This window comes from Crocodylus porosus, unplaced genomic scaffold (genome assembly GCF_001723895.1).
Source record: "Crocodylus porosus isolate Cpor-Errol unplaced genomic scaffold, CroPor_comp1, whole genome shotgun sequence".
Lineage (NCBI taxonomy): Eukaryota > Metazoa > Chordata > Crocodylia > Crocodylidae > Crocodylus > Crocodylus porosus.
In genome coordinates, this window is record NW_017728928.1 from 20,584,663 (window position 1) to 20,601,277 (window position 16,615).

Below are 16,615 nucleotides of genomic sequence, written 5' to 3' on the forward strand. Positions count from 1 at the left end.
TAGCTAGGACTTACTGAGTAACACCACCAAAGATCACTTTAAGTAACTAGAACCCTCACTGACTACTGGTCACTCTGCTTGAGTTTAACAGAATTCTAAAGGTGGAAAGGATCTTGATTCATGTAGGCCAATCCCTCCTACAGAGGCAGGATTCACTGTACCTAAGTGGACAGCAAAAACATTCTAATATTGATTTCTGGGTGTAAATGTTCTGCTTTTTATAAATCTTTCTGTTCCTCTAGGAACAGGTTAGACTGTGGTGCTGCTTGTTTGTGATAGATCTATGCCAATTTAGGGATGGGGAGATGGATTGTGCGCCAAGGACAAACCCCAGATGTCTTCATACTTGCCTTTGGCATTTTGCATGTCATGACTGCAAATCATGAACCATCTCAACCTTTTCAGATTATTACTTCTTTCTCTGTGAAAGAGGTTAAGTGTAGGCAGTTGGAATTTACATCCAGAAATAACTTTCAAAGATCCCTGCCAGCTTTAAAGAGTCTCTAGATTGCTTATTTACTGACGAGACTGCTACATTACTATTAACAGGCAAACCCAATTATCCAGTATCTTCTGTGTTAAAGAGAAAAAGTTTTTCATAGCTTTATAGAGTACTTCATGCCAAGACAATGACCAACTTGTTAAATAAACTCTTTGTATTTCCAAAACTTTTTCCTAGTGGCAGCATAGGCTTTCTTTTTCACTATCTGGTCTGGAGCTTGAACAGAAAGAACTGTGTTTCAGATTCCTAGCTTTGTTTTAGATTCCACCCTCCCCTCCCATAAATCACTGACAACATCCCTGCTGTCCATCATGCTCTCTGTTGGAGGTGGATGGGGGAGAACACAGCACCATAGGATACCGGGGAAATGACACCACTTTTAGCTCTGTGATATATTGTACAGAGAGAGAGATCTGTACAATATACCATAGAGCTACAAGGGATGTCATTTCCCCAGGACCAGATAGGTATAGATAGCTGTCCAAACAAAATAGTATTTTCATCCAGGAACATTTTTGTAGTCCTACCCCTATTTTTCTGTGCTGTAGGGGGCATGAACATCTGTCTGCTCCACTTTTGCAGTGGTACAAATGTCTGTCCATGGCACAGGTCCTGTCAGTTTCAGGCTGCAATTGGAGGCAAAAGGTGCTCTGAGAAATGAGGTAAAGAGCCATAATGAGGCATGAGAAGGTTAAGACGAAGGTGTTCCTGTAGTCTAGGGCTTTCCAGCTTCTAGATGGCTGAGGGTGGCAGTGCCCTCAGCTACAGGTTGTTTGGGCCACACACCCCTGCAGTGCCTGTATTGTGGGCCACATGCTACATTGCAAGCATTGCCTACTCCTGCACTATGGGTGTCTGTGCCCCCCTGCTTTACTACCCCAGTGTGCCTGCACTCCATACACCACACCATGTGGGCTCTTTTTGCCAAATTGTGCAATGGGTGCTATGCTGTACTGTGTGGTGCACTGCACGGAGTTCCTTGGTATGTCATCCGCTTCCCCCCCGCCCAGCCCCCTCAAGACGCCTGGCCACAGGTTCCCTCAGCTAGAGAAGGGCAAAAGCCAGAGGAGGGAGGTCCAGAGACCAGGGGTAGTATCTGCTGGGGTGATAAGGGGAGTGGCATCCAAACCAGAAGCCTAGGGTCACTTGCACCCATGGGCTGCCAGTTCTACAGTCATGCTGTAGTCGGTGAATACTTTTTTATTATAAATTTGAGTGAGTGCATACTCAAAGTAAGTGCATGGCTCTTTTTAATCCCTAGACCAGTGGTACTAGTGGTCTTAAGCTCAAGGCAACCCTCCATAACTTTTTTCTGAATTTAGTGGCACTCCATTTCAAAAAAATATTTATTACAGTACATAAAAAATATGACTGAAAACACATATTTTTAAACAAGACGACAGCAGCTTAGAATGCTTTTGATGCTATCTATTCAGATTTGAAATCTCTTTACCTTGTGAATTATGTACAAGTGTTTGCACATCTAACTGATAATACTGTGTGTTACCCATGGTATCCTTAAAGGCTCTTGTGTCACTCCAGGATGCCACAGCACCCCAACTGAGAGTCCCTGTCCTAGGCTATGCATTTAAATGGCTGACTTCTTGTGTGCTGAAACTGAAGCTGTGAATGTTTTCTTGCAGAGGTGAATCAGGTGCTGGGAAGACAGAAAATACCAAGAAAGTTATTCAGTACCTTGCTCACGTTGCTTCCTCCCATAAAGGAAGAAAGGACCATAATATTCCTGTAAGTTTGTATTTGTTCATGGTCCTGATGGTGTTTTGTTTCTAAATCTCTTTTTAATCCTACCTTTTTATTGCAAAAGTATTCTTTGCCAGTCTTCTAAAATACTAAACTGATAATTCATTAATATTAACTTATCATTTAACTAGCTGTAGTTTATCAAAATAGCCATAGCAAGTGCTTGGTTTTTATTCTTTTAAAAACTAAGACAAATAATTTGAAAAAAGTGTGCTGATTTTGTAGGATTAAAAACAGATGTCTGCCAACTTTGATGTAAAAAATTAAAACTAATGAAAGAAAATAAGCAGTTACATATCATTTTGTTAACCTGTTTTGATACTTTAAATAAATTTTGTGGGGAGGAAAAACACAATCCTATAACTGATATTTGGTGTAAGCATTCTTTTAGTCTTAATCAAAGTGACAGTTAAGTTGGTACAGTTTTTCTGCAGCTACGATGTAAAGAACACCATGCTTCTACAATAGCCAGTATCCCATTGTTAGTAGAGCTTGTTTTTTACTGCATCTCCCCATGATTAATGGTTTTTCTCTGTTTGATAAGATATGGACTTGGAAAAACTTTTAATTCACTTTTTATTGGTTACTAATTTACTGCTTCATAATTTGACTTCTACAGCTTTTTTCAAATTTACTACTGCACTTCTGAATCCAGACTTTGCTAGTCTTAGTGGTTGGACTGTTAAAAGTGTATGTGTGGGTTTCAACTGAGTAATTAGTAGGTCAGTTAGAGCACTTTGGCCTAAAATCATTATTCAGTTTTATCTAATAAAGTGGTCTGCTGAAAGCTGTGCGAAACAGCAGAGCTGCAAAAGGATTTCCTTGCTGCTGTGAGCTCCGCCCTTCCCTAGCGACGCATCCTCTGTGCATGGAGGAAACAGTGCAGGGTTGTGCCATGCACTGCAGTTCTGCGCATGGAGGAAGTCTCACAGGAAAGGGAGGACCCATGCCCCCCAGATCTGTGTGCAGGGCAGGTGTGGGTGTGCACTGCAGGCTCCAGCTACTACCCTGCTGCCCTCCCCTGGAGAGCAGGCCCTTGGGTCTCTACAGCCCAGCAGGAGCAACTCAGTGCTGTAGGGCTCAGCTGTGCAGGAAAGCTGCTCACCACTGTGAGCTCTGAGCTGTCCTGGCAACGTATCCTCTATGCGTGGGGCTGCTGTGAGTGGCACAACCCCATGCTGCTTCCGCTGCCCTCATGCACAGAGGACATTATCACCAGGAGAGCACAGAACTCACAGCAGCAAGATCCCTGCATGGCTCTGCTGTTCCCTGCAGCACTGGGTCACACATGCTGGGCTGCGGAGGTCCCAGGGGAGGACAGCAGGGTGGGATTCTGAGCCCGTGGCAGGTAGCCTCCCCCACCCCATGCACAGATCAGAGAGGGGGGTGCAGGTCCCCCTCTGTCTTCCTGGAGTGTGTGCAGCAGTGGGGAGCCAGCTCTACCTCCACCCCCCTGAACAAGCTGCCCGTGGGCCCTTTCCACTCCCTGCTGGGGCCCTGCAGCCATGCATTGTGGCCTTGGGCTCCATGCACCACATGGCTGGACAGCAGCCCCAGCCCTGCCCCTTGCCCCCCCAGCAGGAGCTGCTCTCCAGGCTGCCAGTGGCCATGCATGCTTATGGTGCCCCTGCCTGACTGCCTTCCTTCCCAGCCCCCTGCAGCCTGGAACTCTGCCAGGCTGCAGAGAGCTTGTTGCAAAACTGCAAAATCCACAGGTTTCTCTGCTAAATAAGAAATTTGTGTTTTACTCCAGTAAGTGGGGAGATCTTTGTTTCATTCCATCTTTCCACAGGAAATGGAAAACCCGGATCCCTGTTTATAAGCAAGTCACAGAGGCATTAGGGCATGGTTAATAAACGTTCTAGTATACATAACTAACTTTTAGGGTTTGTTTCAACTGAATGTCATGCTTGCCCAAACTCTTTATTTACTTTGTCCATAATCAAAAATTCTAAAGTGAAACTAGTCCACTGACTTGCTTGTGTGACTTTAGATAAGATGCTTCATCTTCTATTTTTAAATATATAGATGGGGAAACAAAGTGCACAACTTGCAGGGATACCTTGAATATTAGTTAATGTCCATATGGTGACTTGCACATTCTTCCTATGGAGATAAGTACTTGGAAGAGTTATGTCCTTGACATTCCAAATCTGATTTTTCAATAGTCAAGTTGTGGGTTTTACCTTGGTCTTGGTCTCCATTTCCCATCTGTAAAATGGAATACTGATATTTTACTGTCTCCATAAGAAAGTTGTGAAGGTAAATTTTATCTGTTTATTTGATAGTCGCCTACTACAGTGACTACTGTACTAGAGACTGTAAAAAGCATGGAATCAAGCAATGAATTAAGGTTAGAAGAAACTGAATACCTGCCTCATTTCCCATGCAGTGTCCATCCCAAAGACTGAATAAGGCAAGGCTCCCATGGAAAAACCTCATCATCGTATATATGAACAAGGATAGTCATAGTACATGTGCCCAAGGGAAGTATAATTTAGGTTGCTCAGGTAACTATTAATTCTGGCACTTCTAATTATTTGAGTACTTTGACATTTCAGCTTCTGAAGTGTTCCTTTAATAGCTTTTAGATTATTGCTATTTAAAATCATACTTTTCATCTTAAAATATAGGGACTTTTATTGTACTTCACTAAATAGTCTGACTTTGAATGGGTGCCAGGTCCAATAAGATTGGATGCCTTATTGCATGACTCCTACTGGCTTATGCTGAATGTTAGAGGCAGGTCCTAAAAAAAAAAATTGCAGCAGGCTACATTTTAAATCCTTTCACCTTGTTCTCTGCTGAAAGTGAGGAATGTAAGAGGGAGGAAGGAAGGTGAAACCATTGGTTTCATTCATGTTTAAGCTGATCAGAGAGCATTTGGAAATGGCAAATGCTCAACCTTAATTTCCCTGTCTTTTTTGTTCTTACAGAGTTTGAGAGGTGTTTAATTACATGATTCATCTTAATTATTTTATAGGACTCCTGCCTCATGCAATATACAGGCTAGATGACATTCCCTGAACGCACACAATTTAGTATTTCTTTTATCTGTTGTTCAATTTGCAGGAAATAAGGCATGGGTCACAACACTCAAAAATAAATTATAATTTTTTCTGTGGTGCCCCCCACTGTATCAGAATGGTTATTAATTATATTTACAGTTCTACTGTCAGGTGAGGGGCAGTATAAAGGGCATGGAGGAGTTGGGTGGGGGGTGTCCAGAGGTGGGTGACAAAAATGATCAAGAGCTTGGAAGGCAAGCAAGCCATATGCGGAGAGGCTGAAAGAAACAGGCATGTTCAGCTCAAGGACAAAGCAGTTATGAGGCGATGTGATGGGAAGCCTTCAAGTATCAAAAGGGTTGCTATAAAGACGAGAATACCTTCTTTTTGCATTGCTGCAAAGAGCAGGATACATCGGGGGTGGGCAATTATTTTGGGTGGAGGGTTGTTTACCAAGTTTTGGCAAGCTGTCAAGGGCCTCATTGGTAGCCCCACCCCTTGACAGATGCCCTGCCCCTGGCTGGCATCTTGTCACTGGAAGTCCCGCCCCCTAACCTTTGCCACTAGAAGTCCCTCCCCTTGCCCCCGGAAGTATTCCTTTCAGCGAGAGGTTTTGCCATATCGGAACCAGAAAAGTACTAGATTATATTCTAAAAAGCAAACATCTACAACGTTCATTAATTTGGCTTCAAAAATATTTTGTCTTGATTTACATGTGTTTGTGTAGTGTGCACGCAGGTGATTGCACAATAGCTTAAAATGAAGTCTTAGACTTGTATATTGTGGGGGGGTTGGGTATAGTTTTGTGGGGGGCTATGGGTATGTGGGGTGAGAGCATGGAGGGGTGTGTATGTGGGGTGTGGGTGGGTATGGGGTTTGCTGAGGGGCTGGGTGCCTGGGGTGTGAGGGAATGTGGGGGGTGGGTCTGTGTGTAAGGCAGTGCAAGGGGGGGGGGGGGGTGTGACTCAGCCTATGAACACATGCACACACCGTTGCGGCCCCATGTTTTTTGGTTCGGTGATGCAGCCATTAGATAGAAGGGCTGAATAAAATGGCCTGGCAGGCTGGATCCAGTCAGCGGACCATATTTTGCCCGCCCCTGGGATACGTGCTAGTGGTTTGAAGTAACAGCAAAATAAGGTTAGGACATACTCCCCGTAAGCCTTTTTCAGTTTGGAGGCTATGCTGTTAGATGGCATGTGCATTGTGATCTAATCTTGGTATGTGTACAGAGGGGCTGTAACAAGGTTGAGCAGGGGGCCTTAAGGGGGAGGGGGGGTTTCAGAGCTGAGAAATGACTACTAGGAATGACCTCCACATGTTTTTGCTAAACAAACTTTTAGTTAAACTTCAGCTATTATTAAAAAATAAATTTGGTGCATACAAATTTTGCAGCTAAATCACTAGAACTGTTTTAATTTTTTTAAAAATGGGGGGAGGGGAAATCTAATGTAAAGAAATAAAGTATATTCCTATTTCAGTATAACGTTTAGTGTAGGCTAGAGTAGAGGTGCTCAACCTCCAGCTCATGGGCCAAACATAGCCTGTACAGCCATCACATTTGGCTCACAGGGTGGGGCTCCTCCACAAGTTATGAATTTTTGTGGGGAACAGTGCTGTTAATATGGACACCCCAAGCCCCTGGGCCAGGCTACAAGCCCTCCTCCCGCAGGGCCAGTCCTTTCTCCCCAATGCATCCTTTTCCCTCTTCACAGGACTGGGGCACGCTCCTGTCCCCTGTGCTTCTTTGGGGTGACCTGCCCCCCTTCTCCCCCCCCCACACACACGGGTAGGTGGTCCCTGATGCCCCCACCCAGGCACCAGATCAGGAACAGCAGTTGGATCTGGACTGCAGACAAACTAGGCACTGCCAGTCCACCCCCTCCCCCCCCAGAAGAAAAGTTGAGCACCACTGGGCTGGAGCATGCTGCAGCTATTGCATCATGATGCACTTTAGTGGGACTCTCTGATGACTAAGTCTGAACCTCAAGTTGAATCAGCAGACATGGTCTGCTGTCTTGATTTAAGAACATCTGTAAAAACCCACATGTTTTTCTCTCTGTGAAATATTTTTTCCAAAGTGCTGAAAGTCTTATGCATGCATTTTGCTGATTGAATTTTGTAAAAAGTTCTGTTGTGCTAGAGGGGCAGTCTTATGAGATGAAAATGGTCCCTTTGGATCTCCTGTCTTTAGGGTCTGAACTTGCAGGCTCTTGTGTTGTCATGAATAAGGCTTTTATGAACAGGCCCTTGCACAGTACTAGAACTTGCTGGGAAAATGGGATTCATTTTTCCCTGTAAAAACTTCAAGGCTGCGGGGGGGAAGCTGATTTACATTTTCCAGCTCTGAAGCACTTTGGCCTGACACTTTCTGCCAGCATGCAGCCCCATCCCCTGGGGTCATTGCATTATTGTTTAGAAAGGCCTGCTTTTTAGTTATAAAAAGAGAACCAGAGTATGCTGCAATGCCTAGTGCAAAATGTAAGTGTTCAAACCACCACAACCTTAGTATTTCCTAGGAGAAGGTTAGTCATTTTTAGAATCAAGTGGCATGTAAGCTGTACAGAAGCACCTCTGGTGACCAAGCCCAAGCTGCCCCCCGCCACCCCCCCCAATTGCTCCAGCTGCAACAAGCAGCCAGGATCTCTAGGCTTCCCCCACCCTGGAATAGCCAGGGGCTGCATGGTACAGTGGGCAGTGGGAGGGTGGGAAGGGGCCTCTGGTGCAGCAGTTGTGGGGAGAAGAGAACATAATACTGCACAGGTGCAGGCCATGGGGCATTTGGCCACTGGCTATTTAAGACAATGCCATGTCCAACTTCTAATTACTGTTGCTTGGAAGGTTTTACTAAAAAAAAGTTACTTGCAGATCAACTAATTGAATGCTTGCCTCTGCTACACTATTGTAGGACAGAAAAACAGTAGCTGTGATGCAATCCTGATCTAGTATTGATTGATGCATTCATCTAGTATTTGGAAAATCATAAATTCTCACATAAAATGAGGCAAAACAGCTCTTTCTAGCTACAGGAATTGATTGAAACCTTTTCCATGAACAGTGTGCTTGGCTGAACAAAAACCATGCTGATTTAAACAATATATGAGGTGTAACTTGCAGCTGGAAAATGCTTGCTAACATATATGCATTTGTTTGTTTGCAATGAACAGCCAGAATCACCTAAACCCGTGAAACATCAGGCAAGTGTTGTTGTTGTTGTTGTTTTTCTTTCTTTATGCTTCTGAGTTTATATGGCTTAAGTTTTGTTTTTTTCTGTCTACTGAATGATTAGATCAACTGTCAGTTTAAAAATCAGTATAAAATGTGGTCGTCTGTAAAGTATGTACTGATGATAAAATTCTATGGATATTTAGTAATAACAGTACTTGTATTTAAAAAGTACTATTAGTGAAATGTATTGGTGGTTTGTACGAAATTACTAACTGGTAAACAAAAGTTATCAAGCGTGATTGTGATGCTCAAGAATAGAACTTGGCATCTCTCTTCAGAAGCATAAACTTCATCTTTACCACCAACTTGGCGAATGTACTGCTCAGATTTTAAAGCAAAGTGTCATGTCAGTATTAAGTGAGGTGCTGAACAAATTATTCAAATTAAATTTATGACAATTTTCCCTTAGTTGATGATGATGATGATCATTCTGGACCCAAAGCTTTTATGGCTTCTCAGGTAGTGTGTTGCTACAGCATTCTTCACAATGCTGAGTTGAGAACCAAAATTTTGTCTAAAATACAAAAAAAAAAAAAAAAAAAAAGGAAAATTGCTTTGTAGCCTGGACCAGCATCCCAGTGGCTGTTCCATCCAGCTTCCTGGATAAACATCCTCAGAAGGCTTAAACAACTCTAGTTTCTCAGGCTGGCTGGAGTTACGGAGACTATGCTCTCTGCTTTTCTGGAAAGGAGGATGGGAGGGGTGGACACATACTCAGTTCTTACCTTTCTCCTAAGGACATTGTAGTGCACTATGGAGCTGTCAGTGGGCTTATCTTTTAGTATATTGTGATCCATTATTTTGAGATACAGAAATAAAATGTTATTGGGGGATACGTTATGAGTAGGATAGTTTTATGCAGAAGGCAAGGGTAAGTGCTGCAACTTGCTATGCAAAATATACACTCCGATCTCTGTTTTAATTAAGAAAATCTCATCTCTGTTTTGGTGACCAGAATAAAGCTTTCAAAAGTGCCTTACTTCCCCTTTCAGAATTTAAGAAGTGCTTATGTCTTGTACTCAAGTAGTTCTCTGCTGCAAAACCTAAAATTGATTCATGGTTACTGTATATGTAAGATTTAAAAATTGCCAAATTGTATTAACATTGTAAATGCATGAGTAGAAACCTCTTGCATCCTAATCCAGACGTGTTGATACTACATAATCATAATCATTAACATTTTGTTTCAATGTCATTTTGAACTACAGAGTGGATCCCTGTTGTATGTGAGTAGCATATAGTTTCCCCTGTCTCTCAGCTGGATTTTACAATGAACCAAATCACTGGGTTGCTGGTTTTCTTAGAACAGAGACAATATCTCTTGTCATTGCTCTAACATTGCTGTATTGATCTGCATGAATTATTGCATGACTTCACTTCACAATATGTTTATGCTGCTTTTTCCAAGATCTATCTATAGAAGTAGGGGAACCAGGCCAAACTTACCTTTTTAACTCTAAAACCTCTTTTGAACGCTTGAGAATAGGATAATTACTTCGATCTGGTAGTTTTGATAACTTGGTCTCCAGTCTAAAATTACTAAATATGTATTTTTTTTAAATAATTTAAAAATATTGGAGTCGAAGTCTGAGTTTTCTGACTCATTTCATTTTCTTTAATGTAATAATGTACACACAACTATTTAATAGATTGTTAGACTGATTTTTTTTTTCTTGTTGTCCTCCCTTCTCACTTCCACTGCAAGTTTTGGGACAACAAATTACTTTCAATTTTGTTCTTAAACTACAGCATTATCACTGGGTATACAAACACCTACTCATGATTTGCAAGATTCAATCCAGAGACTACAAATAAGAATTCATAATAACAAAAATACTCTGACCTGTTGTTATCTTTCTGAGTTCTTTGCAACAGAAGAATTGATTTTATGATTTTTCTGCTCTCATAAAATGAGTGAAAGCCAAGTGCTGGCATTTTCCAGGGGTTATCTTGAGTTTAATGGGTTTGAATGATTGCTTTAAATTGTCCATAGTATGGGTCTAGGTACCTGTCTTTCCTGTGTCCACACAATAATATTTAGCCAATGTTTTTGTCTTGTTTTCTAGGCTGAGAACTAGAATTTGAACTATAACTGAGCCTCAGTAGGCATTAACTTCTGTGAAGCCTATTACAGAAGGTGTTGGCTTTCTTTATTTGTTGAACGTGATGTAGTCTATTGTAAAATCAGTACAGAATTGTAACACAATTCCTTTGTTTTCTGGTTAGCACCTAACGAAGACTGACAAGATGTAGGATGCAAGATGTTGTCCGTTACCTTGTGTAGATTCTAAATTCTGAACAAGCATTTAATTTTATACAATTTTGCCAACTTTCTCTGTAAAAATAAATAAATGGTATTCTATAACGTTAGTGCAGACCTAAAACTTGTTTATTTAAAGCCCTCTCTATTCGTGTTTAAACAGTCCTGTGTAGGACCTGTATAAAAGTTCAGTGATGTTATGAGACTACTTTTTTGGTTTTAGAATAGGGATATTTTCATAGGAAATATATTTTGAAGTGGATCAGATTTGGAGCAAACTAATTGAGGTCAGTTCACAGAGTGAGAGCTGGAGTTAGTTTTAAACAAACCTGAAACTATATTGTGACTTAAAAATAAAGTATCTAACCTTGAACACTAATCAGTGAGCTATAATAAATCATTGATGGTGTCCAGAGGTTAACAGGCCTCCCTTTTGTTACCTGTTCAGTCGAAGTTATTTGTCCATTTGGTGTAACTGAGAAATAATGATTGGAAAAAGCAGACTTTGGAACACCAAACTTTTAATTTTTGTAGTCACATTCCAGAGACACAATTCTACTTTCCTTGCCATCTTTTAGGGCAAGGAAGCAGTATCACATTTTCCTACATACTTACAACCTACATGGGCTCATGAATGCAGCACAGACCTTGGCACACTGGCCAGAACTTCGAATGCACAGACATTGTAGAAGTCCTTCTGCAGTTTTACTAAGATGATTCTTCAAGTTGATTTTTGAACCCAGTCTTATGCTTCATGAAGCTTTTTTTTAAAAAGTCATAAACAAACAAACTTTATTATGTTGATTCGACTTTGGGAATCTGAAGACAGTTTTGCCATGCAGCATTAATCAACTGCCCTTCTGCTGTTTTGGTACACTACAAGTGTGTTGTCTATACCCAGCTACTGGACAGTACATGGTAAAATAGTTGTCCTGTGGGTACCTGGTTAGATATAGTAGATAAAAACTATTGAAGTTTCAGCATACTGGATAACCTCCCCTGATATCCAGAAATTAATTACTTCGACATTTTCTGCAAAATTAGTGAATGGTGTTTACTTTGGATTCTGTGCCTACTTCATTAGCCCTAAACTAGAATTCACCTTTCTATGATCAGTATATTAGCCCACTCATTTTCTGCCACTCTTATGTGCAGTAAACATAGCCTTCACCAATCCAGTGAAGAGTGTCAATGGATTTAGCAATGGGGGGGGAAAAAGACTATCTTCTTTTATGGTTTTTGTCATTGTTACTGCTGGGGTGAAATGTTCAGAAAGAAAGTGGAATCTGGGAAAGTATTAATATACAAATTGTATTAATATCAGTTTGCTTTTCTTTTTGTGTGGTTCTTTTTAGGGGGAGCTGGAACGTCAGCTTCTGCAGGCAAACCCTATCCTGGAATCCTTTGGGAATGCTAAGACTGTAAAAAATGACAACTCTTCCCGTTTTGTAAGTTCCCAAGTTTTGATGTTTCAAACACAGTTTCGCAGCAATACATGTTTATTGTCTTTTTTCATTAAGGAGCATTTACCTTACTGGCATTAGAAACTTTCCTTCATTCTCTTCCTCCTTGGATTCAATTTAAAGTGGCATATTAAAACTTTAAAGTTTTAGACTGTATAGAATATTGATATATCAGGGCTACTTAAAGATATGTTGGGGCAGCATTTCCCAACCTTTTGATTCCAGCGGCACACTTACTGGGCCTCTCCCATCCTGTGCGCGGCACACCAGCCGAGTGCAGAGCGGGAGTTGGGGTGAGGGGGTGGCAAGCAGCTGGGCTTAGGGGGGCAGCACTGCAGCTGAACATAGCGCGTGGATGCAGATCACTGGCTGGAGCCATACCTCTCCATCCGTGTGTCTGCAGCAGCCAGGGGGCGTGGCTCCAGCCCAAGCTTCCACGGCACACCGGTTGGGAAATGCTGTCTTGGAGTATAGACAGATGTAACAGTTGTATCAGTGTGAGCAAATGCAGATACAAGCAGTTGTAATGGAACTTTCTCTAGCACTATGCAACCATTCAAATATAGCAAAACCACTGCAACTTTAATTTTGCTTCATTCAGGGTCAAAGATAGGATAAATTACAAGCAGTTAAACGATTCATTTGTCCTTACCCTTGGTGTCGTGTTAAGTGAACAGTTGCTTAAATAGCCAACCCCTATGTTCATCAGTACAAAATCTGACAGTTGTGCTCATAACACTAACCATTTTATATTAAACTTTCCCCTGAGAGCCTTTTTCACAATTTGGTTGTTACTCAATAGATCTGAACTCTGGTTTGTAACAAGAAAACCAATAATCATCTTGCCTTCACCATGCATCATAGACCTTCTAATTTAGGTTGCGAGGAGAGGAGAGAGAACTCCTGTTGACTTAACTCTTGTAACAACTAAGGTTAGAGTCCCTGGGTCTTCAAGGGACACAAGCAAAATAAATTGCACACATTTGTTGAATGTTGTATTTACTATTAGGTTGAATTAAGGTCACTTGAACTGACAGTTTGGAGAGCTGATTTCTTGTTTTGCCAAATGCATGGAGTACTCTGGCAGTCTGAGAATTTTTTTATTTTTAAATCAATGTATGCTCAACCACTGCTTCCTGTTAATGTAGATATTTCTATACCGCTCTTACATTTTAAAAAAAAAAAAGTAGGGATATTTCAAGATATGGATAGTTACTTTGAATTATTTTTTCTTACAATTGCCTAGATTTAAAGATACCTATGTTGTTGTAGTTTTAATATTACCACCCCAAACTGCAGTGCAGTTTTTAGTAGCTGCATTTTTGCTAAGGTAAACAACATTTTGCAGAGTGTCTTATGAAGTCAAGACATTGAAATTTTGTATTGAGTAACAATTAAGTTCAAACAACTTTTCATTGCCTCTGCAAAAGGTGTCAAATGTGCAGCCTGTAGAGCATATCCAGCCCACAGAGCTGCTCTGCCCAGCCTGACAGACTGGTAGGGGGAGAGGGCAGGATGTTCTTCCCCTCTATGCAGCATTGGTCAGACTGCAGTTGGAGTACTGCATCCAGTTTTGGGCACCGTACTTTAAGAAGGATGTGGATAACCTCGAGAGGATCCAGAGAAGGGCCACTTGTATGGTTAAGAGTTTACAGGCCAAGCCCTGAGGAAAGACTGAGGGATCTGGACCTCTTCAGCCGCCTCAGGAGAAGGCTGAGAGGTGATGTTGTGGCTGCCTACAAATTCATTAGGGGGCGCAGCAAGGAATCAGAGATGCTCTGTTCACCAGGGTGTCTCTTGGGGTAACAAGGAACAACGGTTGCAAACAGACAGAAAGCAGATTTAGGCAAGACTTCAGGAGAAACTTCTTCACGGTAAGGGTGGCCATAATTTGGAATGGGCTTCCAAGAGAGGTGGTATTCTCCCTTACCTTGGGGGTCTTTAAGAGAAGGCTGGATAGGCATCTGGCCAGGGTCATCGTATACTGGGAGACCATACTGCTACTCCATCAGTGAAAGCTGTAGAAGCTTAACACACCTAAAAATGAATCCCAGAGAAGCTTGACCAAATAAGTTTTGACGCTTCATATATGGCTAATTCTGTAAGAGCAATAAATTTCACTTGAACTTTATTAAGAAAGACATGTGTTGTTAAACCTGTATACTAAGGAAATCTGAGCTAGGCTTGCAGCCTTCCTTTCAAAAGATTTAAGATTTGCTTGTGTTAACTAATGTCTTCTAATCCTGTTGATGTCTTTTTTTCTCCAATAGGGTTATTTTAATATTGTCGGTATAGCTTTGTTGTTTAAACAGCTTTTATTGAAATGAGTTATACATATCAAACAAATAGCACCAACTGAAACACTTTCAGACTTTAGTAACTGCTTCTCTTTATCCTTGGAGAAAGGTGTTCTTAGGTGAAGTCTTTAAGCCACTTTCATTATTGTTTCCTTTACAAGTACCCTTTGTTTGCCATGCAGTTCAGTAGGGGAAAACAAAACAAAAAGTTCTTTGTGGTAACAGGTGAAGATTAAAGTGGTTTTGAGTCTGTGTGAAACATAACTACCATAACAAAGATAAATACAAAATTCTAAATGACCAGGACTGTAAATCACTATAAAAATGTGATTTACAGAGTAGAAGGACATTAAATGAATGAAAGGACTAAGCTTGAAAATGTTGAGTAGGTTATATAATCTTAACGTTTTATAACTATGATGATGTTCTCCTAACGGTAATGTGCAAGTATGAAATTTAAGAACAACCCATTGCAGGCATGTTTTCTGTTGTGTGCCTAATGTCTCAAAGGTGCAAGGTTATACAGCATGCAACTTAGTTGTTTTTTCCCCCTCTTTCAGATGAAGATTTCTAGAGGTGTCAGACCGTCTAATGTCTGAGATCACTGGTATTAGAAGTGTTCCATTGTAAACTCTGCTGGTGACACCACATTTGTATTTTGCTGCAACTAGACGACCTCCCAAGGCCCCTTTGAATCCTAACTTTCTGTCATTTAAGATGGCTTTTATTGAACAAGCAAGGCAAGGATGCTCATGATTCAAAAAGTGCCAATGGAAAGCAGGGGGAAAAAAGACAAGGCAATAGAGTCCTTGGCACTTTTTGAATCATGAGCATCCTCTCAGGATGTCATCTAGTCCAAAGCCCTGCTCAAAGCAAGACCATCCCCAACTAGATCATCCCAGCCAAGGCTTTGTTTAGCTAGGCCTTAAAAACCTCGAAGGATAGAGATTCCACAACCTCTCTGGGTAGCCTGTTCCAGTGCTTTACTACCCTCCTAGTGAGAGTTTTTCCTTAGAACTGAAAACTCAACAACTTACCCCTCAGGTCAGAAAGAGCTTGTCACCCCTGTTTCTCTTGGAAGCCCACGAGCAGTGCCAAGGGACAAGCCCTGCCTATTGGCTCCTGATAAGTGCATGCCAGATGTGACACTTTGAGCTATCCAGTGTCTTTGTCAAAGTGATAGTAGGACTAGAGAATCTCTTACTTCAAATACATGAATGAAGTTTAGCAACAGCAGAAGTTGCTGTCCTGCAACAGCTGTTTGGTAGTAATTATTCTCGAAATCACTCCAAGCAGTCAAGTATCCATGTCACATAGCTTTGATGAAAGTCTTGAAATAGAATTACTGGGCAGTGAAACTTTCATATGATAAAGCTTATATCTACATCAGAGTTGAATACCAATGATTGCTCTAAATACTGAGACTGTAAAAATGACCAAACTCACATTTTTTATGGTGCCTATTAGCTTCTGACTAATGGGTACTATTTAAATAATTTAACTGAGGGCACAGTGGTTTATGTTTTTTTACATTGGGTCACTGTAAATGATTCAAAGTTATGTGCAGACACCAAGTATTCTGAGACATGGGTCTTGCTGGTTCTTTAGGCATCCTTAACTGCAGTGCTCTTCACTCCCCACGTGCAGGTGTGCACAGTGTTGCAACTGACTGCTTTGTGAGAGAGAAAAGAATAGTGGTATGCTTGAAACTTCCTCTTCTCAGGATGACAGAAGGATGTATGGACTGGGAAAGTAATCAAGGCCCCTGTGGTGAGGGAGGGAGTGGGGCTGGGGTTGTGTGTGGGGCGAGGGCGGGCTGCCCGCTTGGAGCCAGAGGCAGCACCAAGCTCTTCCCAGTGGCTGGGCCGGGGCTGTGCTCGGGGCAGGCAGTGTCAGCGCTGGGAGGGGGGCCATGCTGTTGACCCTGCATAGCCCCTCTCTTAGGGCTGCTGCTGCCACCTCTACCTGCCCTGAGTGAAGCCCCAGCCCCTCCTCCACCAGGAAGAGCCCGGCACTGTCCCTGGCCCCAAGCAGGCAGCCCACCCTCGCCCCACACACAGATTTGGAGGGCATGTGCTCCAAATGTCTCTGCTGGG

The 16,615-nt window shown here is 41.9% G+C and overlaps 1 protein-coding gene across 1 annotated transcript in view; it reads left to right on the forward strand.

Moving 5' to 3' along the window:
• The window catches only part of MYH10 (myosin heavy chain 10), a 96,322-nt gene that overhangs the window by 11,248 nt on the left and 68,459 nt on the right, over positions 1-16,615 (forward strand). The window contains exons 3-6 of the mRNA XM_019542830.1: positions 2,146-2,248; positions 8,439-8,468; positions 9,708-9,725; positions 12,115-12,207. Of these exons, the coding sequence (XP_019398375.1) occupies positions 2,146-2,248; positions 8,439-8,468; positions 9,708-9,725; positions 12,115-12,207 (244 nt within the window). The remainder of the gene's footprint in view (positions 1-2,145; positions 2,249-8,438; positions 8,469-9,707; positions 9,726-12,114; positions 12,208-16,615) is intronic.